Below are 10,091 nucleotides of genomic sequence, written 5' to 3' on the forward strand. Positions count from 1 at the left end.
TAATGGGATGGTCAATGAATGGAATGGCCCAATATTATTCAATGTGCTCCCAAAACACATCAGAAATCTAAGATGCTTCTCCAACATCAATTTCAAGAATGAACTTTACAAATAGAGGAGTCCCTCAAATAATGCAGGGGTTTAGGTTCCTGAAATTACCGCGTATGACCAAATCCGCGTATGCTGACTTTCCATATTAAATGCCGAGAACTGTATGTGTATGTGTGCGTGTGTGTGTGTGTCTGTGCGCATGTATGTGTATGTATGTATGTGTTTGTGAGTATATACATGTGTATGTGGCGTATATGCATATGTGTATGTGGAGTATATACATGTGTGTATGTGGCGTATACACATTGTGTGTGTGTGGCGTATGTATATGTGTGTGTATGTATGTGTGTGCGTGTGTGTGTATGTGTCTGTGTTAACATGTACAAGTAAGCATGTACGTGCGTGTGTCTGTGTTCGTATTTGTGTGTATACGCACGCGCATTCACAACATACACTGGTTGTCTAACACGTGTCTACGTGTGCGTGTCTACACGTGTGTAAGCGTGTATATGTCTGTTTTTGATCTCCCAAACCACCACCGCCAGTAACAAGAACCTCAGGTCCTGGAGCTGCAACGTCATTTGGACAAAACAAAGAAACTAATATAACAATATACAAACAATGCATACGCTCAGTGATGAATTATGCGAGTCCTGCATGGGCTCCTAATCTCAGTGAGACACACCACAACACCCTTCAAATCATACAAAACAAAGCCCTAAAAATAATTACAGGCTGCACAAATACATCACCTACAGACCATTTACACCATGAAACAAAAGTCCTCAAAGTCAAGGACCACCTCGACATGAGAGGCACACAAACACTTGTTGCAGCCACCACAAACACATCACACCCGCTACACTACATAGCAGAACACCCACACACACCAAGAAACATTAAAACTACACCCAAAGACCTTTATTACGCACAGATACTCTCTTCTCTTCCTCCACAACCACCAAATACCAGCCTCCGGAAACATATTCATAATCATATCACTCACCGCTCCATTAACACACTGAAAGACAACACACTGCTGCATGCCAGACCCCCTGATATCCACCCTTCTGAATCCTCTCTCCCACGAAAGGACAGAGTCCACTTGGCCAGACTGCGATGCGGTCACCACCCAGCACTTCTAAGCTACCAGAAGAGGCTGGACGACCGTGTTGTGAACAGCTGCCCAGGATGTAACACTTCACCCCATACCATACAACACATAATGGAAGACTGCATTATACACAATCATGCACGCAAACAACACAACATACACTCTATAAAGGATTTGTGGGAAAACCCAGTTTCGGCTGTGGCCTTCCTTGGGGAGACGGGACTGCTCGGACAGACAGTCTAGGGAACGACAACAACAACAACAAGAACCTCATAAGAGAAATTAAGACACGACAAGCGCAGTCATTATCAGACTTATTAGCTGTGTTCCAAACGAAAGAAACATTACACTTCAACAAGTTAGGGCGGTAAAATTGTTTGCGATATTGCCGCGTGTGTGCGTATGCGTGCCCGACTCGGCACGAATTTTAAAATGGTTCTCTACATTTCAGATGGTTTTGAAATAAAATCTGCGTATGATTGAATCCGTATTATTAGAATCCGCGTTATTTGAGGGACCCCTGTACCTAATAACACTACCTGATGGATCTTCTCTGCACGGCTACATCATGTACTGCAACGTCTTCCTACTCGGTGCCTGACCAGATTACCCTCCTAAAGAAGATACCCATACTGGCAGAAATGGTGGACCAGTTTTGAGGTAAACTTTCTAAAATCTACCAAGTTAATCACTTTAATACAATGACACCTACATAGGCATCATGAGGCACAAATGGGTATACAAGGAGACCAGTGTTGGCATCTTGATTATTTTGTAGCTGTAACTAAGTGCCCCCTGAATTCTGTGAACTGGTTTGATCACATTTTCTGAGTTTATTATTACTCTGTGAAAGAGAATGAGTAATACAGCTGTGATTATTTTTTAAAATGCAAGTAGTATGCTGCATCATACATTAGCCATTTGATGCTGCTTGCGTGAATTTGACTCGTATTGAGGGTTTTGTTCCAATACTGAGGGTTCTGTTCCAGTACCATGCAAATGCATTTTCAACTCCTCTTTTTCACATCTGAAAGATCAATTCTTTTCTATGGAATGATTAGGTTAGGTTAGGAGCTGTTGAATAATGTAAATTTCAAATTAAATATCTGAGCCTGTGTGTTCCTGGAACTGGCCAAATTCCAAAATCACACAAACACTTATATTCAACATAAAGTTTACATTGTCCAATAGTTCCTAACCTAATGTAACCATTCCATTAAAAAAAAAAAAAAACTAAAACCTTACCTTACCTTACGTTGATACTGGACGCAGGTCGCTACACCTATATGTCCAGATCGGTGACCTTCGATTGGCCAGATGCAGAAATTACATCTTGGTCATCCTCCGGTAGGTCTTCGCCGGGTGTGCCAGTAAATGCAATAGTTTTTTCATAGTCATATTTTATTGCCTGTCTCTCCCAGTGCTTATCAAGTTTCGTTTCAAATTCTCTTATAGTTTTTGCCTTTATGACACTATTGGGGAGGCTGTTGTTGTTGTTCCCTAGACTGTCTGTCCGAGCAGTCCCGTCTCCCCAAGGAAGGCCACAGCCGAAACTGGGTTTTCCCACAAATCCTTTATAGAGTGTATGTTGTGTTGTTTGCGTGCATGATTGTGTATAATGCAGTCTTCCATTATGTGTTGTATGGTATGGGGTGAAGTGTTACATCCTGGGCAGCTGTTCACAACATGGTCGTCCAGCCTCTTCTGGTAGCTTAGAAGTGCTGGGTGGTGACCGCATCGCAGTCTGGCCAAGTGGACTCTGTCCTTTCGTGGGAGAGAGGATTCAGAAGGGTGGATATCAGGGGGTCTGGCATGCAGCAGTGTGTTGTCTTTCAGTGTGTTAATGGAGCGGTGAGTGATATGATTATGAATATGTTTCCGGAGGCTGGTATTTGGTGGTTGTGGAGGAAGAGAAGAGAGTATCTGTGCGTAATAAAGGTCTTTGGGTGTAGTTTTAATGTTTCTTGGTGTGTGTGGGTGTTCTGCTATGTAGTGTAGCGGGTGTGATGTGTTTGTGGTGGCTGCAGCAAGTGTTTGTGTGCCTCTCATGTCGAGGTGGTCCTTGACTTTTGAGGACTTTTGTTTCATGGTGTAAATGGTCTGTAGGTGTTGTATTTGTGCAGCCTGTAATTATTTTTAGGGCTTTGTTTTGTATGATTTGAAGGGCGTTGTGGTGTGTCTCACTGAGATTAGGAGCCCATGCAGGACTCGCATAATTCATCACTGAGCGTATGCATTGTTTGTATATTGTTATATTAGTTTCTTTGTTTTGTCCAAATGTTGTTCCAGTGATTGACTTAAGTGCGTTAAGTCTAGGTGTGCATTTGTTTTTTATGTTTATTTTTTCTACACTCCCTCCTCTCCTGATATCACCTTTTGCTCCCCCTGCCTAACCCCAACAACATCATGGGGAGGCTGTTCCAAGCATCCACTACCCTCACTTGGAAAGCACCCTGTCGCAGTCTAGTCCGGCTCCTTGGTTTGAAGATCTTTAAGATGTTGCCCCGAGTTGGTCCTTTTCTCAATTGGAAATTTATGTTAACAGCAGGGTCATAGTGCTGATTTAAAATTTTGTAGACCTCCACCATATCTCCATGTAATCTTCGATATACTAAAGTTGGAAGGTCCAGCTTCCTTAGTCTTTCCTCATAATTAAGGTTTTGTAGGTGTGGCACCATCTTGGAGGCTCTACGTTGAACATTTTCTATTGTCCTAATATCTTTTTTCTTATAAGGTGACCAGACGGACTGAGCATATTCCAAGCGAGGTAGAACAATTGCCTTAAAAAGAGTGCGAAATGTTGGTATATCAAGGTATACAAAAGATCGCCTAATCATTCCCATGATCTGGTTGGCTTTGTTCACTTTTTCCTGTATGTGGTCACCAAAGGATAAACTCTCATCAGTAAGCAAGCCTAGGTCTTTCTCCTTGACACTTCTCTGAACCACTGTTTCATTTTCCTCACCACGTAGCATATAATATACTGTGTCTTTTGTTTGCCTACGCCCTCCACTTACTTTCATGTGTTTGCACTTCTGGGGGTGGAATGGCATTAACCATGTTCTTGACCATTCTTGCAGGGAGTCCAAGTCTTCTTGTAATTTATGTCTGTCTTCTTCATTTTAAATTTCTTGGAAAATTTTAGTGTCATCTGCGAATAAGAACAGGTCCGACTGTACACAGCTAGGTAAATCAGATATATATGACAAAAAGCACTGGTCCAAGTATACTGCCTTGGGGAATGCCACTGTGTACTCTTTGATATTTTGAGAATGTTCCATTGATTTGGACTCTTTGCCTCCTCTCCAGCAAAGGACATTACCGCCCACACCATATCCGGCAAGCTTTCTTAGAAGTCTTTGATGAGGTACTTTATCAAATGCTTTTTGAAAATCTAAGAATATTGCATCAGTTTCTCCTCCATCGTCAATGACTCTGGTCCATTTGTCAATAACATGTAGCAGCTGAAGAACAGTTGACCTACCTGTTAGAAATCCAAACTGACTGTCTGAAAACAAATCATTACGTGTCATGTGTTCCATGTGTCATGTGTTTAAAGTTCTATTTTTTGGGGGTAAATTTTTAGAAGTGCACACCTATGCAATATAGCAATAGAAAATTAATTCTTTTGTAAATTATATTACATCAATGTAATATGTGATTTTCTTGCTGGAAATCAATAACAAAAAAGTTGCTAAAACCAATTTACTAACAAATGAAGTCGCAGCTGTTGAATGATATGCCATGTTTGTTTTGATAGATGCCAAGGTTGAAGAAACGAAAGGATGAATTCATCTATCCTAACCTAACCTATATTTAGTAATTTGGTACCTCAAATTGTAAAGATCATCCGGGTCATCGTCATCACCACAGATGCTGTCAGCCTGATTATTAATGTACCTAGGGCAATTAACAGACAACAGCAAAACCCCATTTTCTCTCATAAAGTCAAAGGAAGCCCTATTGTCTTTGTAGCAGTGCTTATCAACATCACCTGGAGTTGGAGAACACCCAGTCCACGACATGAAACCCATCCTTTAACTAACAGTGACTAGAGCAGACAGACGACATGCGTCTGGACTGTATCCTAGTAGCTTCATTCATTAGTAGATTTGCTTGCAGCAAGGTTTTTGGTTATTTATTTCCACCAAGAATATTGCATATCAAGTTCATGTTTTATAATTTACCAAATTAATATTTATTTTTCTAATGCTATATCACATAGGTGAGCACAACTAAAATAATACCTTTTTTCATGTAACGGTTACATTAGTGATTAGGTAAGTTAGGAGCTATTGAACAGCAAATTTTATATTAGATATACATGTTTACACAATTATGGAATTTTACCATATCATTCACTTGGACCAATTTAATTGTTGAAAGTATATATATATATTTCATAGAAAATAAAGGTCGTGTACAAATTAGCAAAACAATAAAAAGGCCTGCAGAGGCTATTTATCTAAACATTTGTGGAAAGATGAAAAATTTACAAGTTTTGAAAACTTAACTAAAATTAGATCAGTAAATATTAGTAAAGAAAAACAATGTGGTCTCCACAGCTGGATACTTAACTTAGCCTGTGAAAGGGGACAGAAATGAACATTGCATCATTTACACAATTTCAAATACACTCATAATTAGTAGCATTTTGTGATTGTATATGTCAATCCCGCAAACAAAACTTGTGACTTATTAAGTCTACCTTATCAATTTTAGTAACAATATATATATCTATATATCGTCCACTCATCCTTCTCCTCTTGGTTGAAATACCGCTTATGACACACCTTGAGCACCTCATGAGACATTGGAAAACAAAATCGGAGTGCTAATACCAGGAATTACTCCTTCGCATAGTCTTTATTAAAAATAATGCTTCGAAACGAGAGCAGTTGATATATAACTTTGTCCTCGGGTCATTCCGTCCACAGCGACCTTAGGCCTAATGCCTTCCCACATAAATACCGCTTCACCACGACGCAAAACAACCTTAAAATACATTTGCTATACAATTAAAAACTGTAGATGTTCAAGAATAACGCTGTCAAATCCAAAGAGTAGCACCGCGACTTACCAAATTGGGAAATCCATTTGTTATTGCAGAGGGTACGGCCATCGGAATCTGCGACGCCATTTTATGTTTATTGACGTCACAGAATTACCAACGACAAAAATGTTGACATATTTAAAATATGGAATGGCCTTTGTCTCGATGCAATGCATATTATAAATATTTGGTGTTTCCTAAATATAATAATGTGTCTTATAAATACTTTATATGTCAAAAATAATGTTTCAGCTATAAAAATATTGTAAATAAAACAAGCTGATTTTATACATATAATTTGTTATAATTAATTAAATAAATATAAAGCAGGAAAATAGTACATCAATAATATATTACATTGAAAACCTAGAAACACTCCTAAGTTTTTTACTGCCGTCAGTGGTTTGGTTGGTAACCCTGGCATAGATTTATAGTTTACTTTTGCTTGTAAAGTAATATTACAGTCCACTACATCCGTAGATATCTTGGTGTAAATATTTTTATTTTATTTTTTGTTGGAATGTATGTACAACAGAATTAGTTTTTAATATAGGTGTATAATTTTCCTTGTGTTTCTTTTCACTTATTTTTATATGCATTGTTAACACAACAATAAACCTGTAAAGGTTACAAATTAGTTTATGAATTCAACCCAATGACGTACTTCATATATTTACTGATTTCCGATTGATAATCTCTTTCAATTGAGGATCATGGACTCGTGGCAAATTTGGTCTCGATCGATCGAGACATGGTGGCGAGGGGAACTGCGTGGATAAGTGAAACACTAGTACTGGCTCAAAATGTTTATTTCACCAAACCAGCCATGAACAGACATTACAAGAGGTTAACACCAACTGCCTTAGGCGTAGGCCTGGGCATCGAGTATTGGCACACATTCTGACACACTTGTTGCCAGGTGGAATTTGTAGGTACAGAGTACTCGGATGGGCGACGTCAGTCGTGCGCGAAGTGGCTAAGTCAGTGACGTCGTTCATGGGAGGTGCGCTGGGTACGGGGACGTCATTTATGCGAGACTGAGTCCGACAAGTGATAGGAAGAGAAACCGGTTTTCATAGATCTGTGGAAACCGAGGTTTCGTCCTGAGGGAGCCTAAGGATGAAGTACTTAGGTTCACGGCGGATAACGTCATAAGGACCAGAGTAGGGAGCCTCCAAACTCTTACGAATTCTGTCAACTCTCACCCAAACTTTATAGCAAGAGTGAAGGTCATGAGGCACGTATGGTTGAGGTAGTGTATGGCAGTCACTAGACACAAGGTCATGAAAACTGATGGACTACATTTCTTTGACAAGGTGGAGGATGGTTGCGTCATCCGACGTGATGTGTTCCTTAGTGATGGCAACGGAAGGACACAACATATGAGCGCCGGTAATCGCGGTAAATGGGGGAAATTTTAGTGACGTGAGCAGATTTCAGAGAACGGTGATAACGTTCAATCATTCCGTTAGCTTGGGGGCGATAACTAGTAGTACGCATATGGTGGAAACCAATGAGAGACGAAAATTTCGCTCTCGAGCTGGGAGCCTTTGTGATCCGTGATGACGTGAAATGGGACAACGAAACTACATATCCATCCACTCATGAAAGAAATTGCTACTGAAGTGGCAGTGGTGTCGATGAGGGGGATTGCTTCAGTTCAACGAGTCGCTCGGTCGATACAAGTCAACAAGTACAGTATTCCCCCGCTATTCGCGAAGGTTACGTTCCTTTCCCTCCCGCGAATCCCGAAAATCCGCGAATTATTGATGCAGTTTTAAAACACCTATATATGATATTATGTACGCTAAAATATGCTTCCCAAACACATTCTAAAGATAGTCTTACTCATTAATACAGTAATAATGTAGTAATGATAAATTAAAAACAGTAATAATGTAGTATAATATGCACATAGTAATGATAAATTCAAACAATCATTTTGAAAACCCGGGCAAAACTGAGCTGTTTAGCCTTTCGCGCATGAAGATGCTTGTGACATCACGTCGTCTGCAGCCAATCAGTAGGAAGGAGAAACGAAAGCTCGTAACTGACATTGTTATTCTAAAATTATTTACCAGTTATACTGTATCATATCTCTTTTCTATTTTTTTATATTTACTAACATTGTTATTTTAAAGCTATTTACCAGTTATACTGTATCGTCCCTCTTTTCTATTTTTTATATTTGATATTTACTGACATTGTTATTTTAATATTATTTACCAGTTATACTGTATCATCTCTCTTTTCCAATTTCTTATTCTATATTAACTGACATTGTTATCTTAAAATCATTTACCAGTTAGGGTGAATATGAGCGTTTTTCTGCTAACAAATGGCCTAAGAAATTCACGAAATTGCCAAAATTAGGTTAGGCTAGGTTAGGTTAGGTTTGGTTAGGTCAGGATATGTTAGTTAGGTTAGGTTAGGTTTGGTTTGGTTAGGTTAGGCTAAGGTTAGGTTAGGTTAGGTTAAGTTTAGATTAGATTAGGTTAGGTTTGGTTAGGTTAGGTTAGGTTATAGGTTAGGTTAGGTTTGGTTAGGTTAGGTTGGTTTGTTAGGTTAGGTTGGTTAGGTTAGGTTAGGTTGGGTTAGGTTAGGGTAGGTTAGATTGGTTAGGTTAGGTTAGGCTAGGTTAGAATGGTTAGGTTTTGATGGTAGGAGGCTAGGTTAGGTTGGTTAGGTTAGGTTTGGTTAGGTTGGTTAGGTTAAGTTAGGTTAGGTTAGGTAGGTTAGGGGTTATGTTTGGTTAGGTTAGGCTAGGTTTGGTTAGGCTAGGTTAGGTTCTGGTTAGGTTTGGTTAGGCTAGGTTAGGTTTGGCTAGGTTAGGTTTGGTTAGGCTAGGTTAGGTTTGGCTAGGTTAGGTTAGGTTAGGGTTTGGTTAGGTTAGGCTACGTTTAGGTTAGGTTTAAGTTAGGTTAGATTGGTTAGGTTAGGGTTGGGTTAGGTTAGGTTAGGTAAGGGTTAGGTTTAATAAGGTTAGGTTGGTTTGGTTAGGTTAGGTTAGGCTGGTTTTTGGTTAGGTTAGGTTAGGCTGGTTTTTGGTTAGGTTAGGTTGGGTTAGGTTAGGCTAGGGTTAGGTTAGGTTATGGTTAGGTTAGGTTTGGTTTGGTTAGGTTGGGTTAGGTAAATTTAGGTTATGTTAGGTTAGGGGTTAGGTTAGGTTTGGTTAGGTTAGGTTAGGGTTGGTCAGGTTAGGTTTGTTAGGTTAGGTTTGGTTAGGTAGTTTAGGCTAGGTTAGGTTAGGCTGGTTAGGTTAGGTTAGGTTGGGTTTGGTTTAGGTTAGGGTTGGTTAGGCTAGGTGAGGTTAGTTTTGGGTTAGGTTAGGTTTGGTTAGGTTAGGTTTGGTTAGGTTAGGTTAGGTTTTGATCGTTAGGTTAGGTTGGGTTAGGTTAGGTTATGTTAGGTTTGGTTAGGTTAGGTTTTGTTAGGTTAGGTTAGGTTGGGTTAGGTTATGTTATGTTAGGTTTTGTTAGGTTAGGTTTTGTTAGGTTAGGTTAGGTTGGGTTAGGTTAGGTTTTGATGGTTAGGTTAGGTTAGGTTTGGTTAGGTTAGGTTAAGATAGGTTTGGTTAGGTTTGGTTTGGTTAGGTTAGGTTAGGTTAGGTTTGGTTAGGTTAGTTAGGTTAGGTTAGGTTAGGTTAGGTTACGTTAGGTTTAGGGTTAGGTTAGGTTTGGTTAGGTTAGGTTAGGGTTGGTTAGGTTAGGTTGGGTTGGGTTAGGTTAGGTTAGGTAAGGCTCTTTTATTAGTAATGATTTCCAAATTTATTTAAAAATTATGACCCCTGTTTTCCTCGCCTTATATACACCAAAGCACTTTAGCATATTACAGTACTGAGGCGACAGATCACACGCACACACACAGGAACAC

At 39.6% G+C, this 10,091-nt stretch overlaps 1 protein-coding gene across 8 annotated transcripts in view; it reads right to left on the reverse strand.

Moving 5' to 3' along the window:
- Positions 1 to 6,336, reverse strand: part of hfp (Poly(U)-binding-splicing factor hfp) — a 119,160-nt gene extending 112,824 nt beyond the window's left edge. For 2 of the 8 annotated variants that reach the window (XM_076186956.1, XM_076186955.1), the window contains exon 1: positions 6,246 to 6,320. In XM_076186956.1, coding sequence (XP_076043071.1) covers positions 6,246 to 6,305 — 60 coding nt within the window. In that variant the 5' untranslated portion in view covers positions 6,306 to 6,320. Of the gene's footprint in view, positions 1 to 4,182; positions 4,234 to 5,873; positions 5,937 to 6,245 lie in introns of those variants that run through there. The other 6 variants (XM_076186958.1, XM_076186957.1, XM_076186954.1 and 3 more) reach the window with 4 other exon arrangements.
- Positions 6,337 to 10,091: the final 3,755 nt, after the last annotated feature.

The sequence above is a fragment of the Oratosquilla oratoria genome, chromosome 6 (assembly GCF_046742065.1).
Source record: "Oratosquilla oratoria isolate Oo_2021 chromosome 6, ASM4674206v1, whole genome shotgun sequence".
NCBI classification, from domain to species: domain Eukaryota; kingdom Metazoa; phylum Arthropoda; class Malacostraca; order Stomatopoda; family Squillidae; genus Oratosquilla; species Oratosquilla oratoria.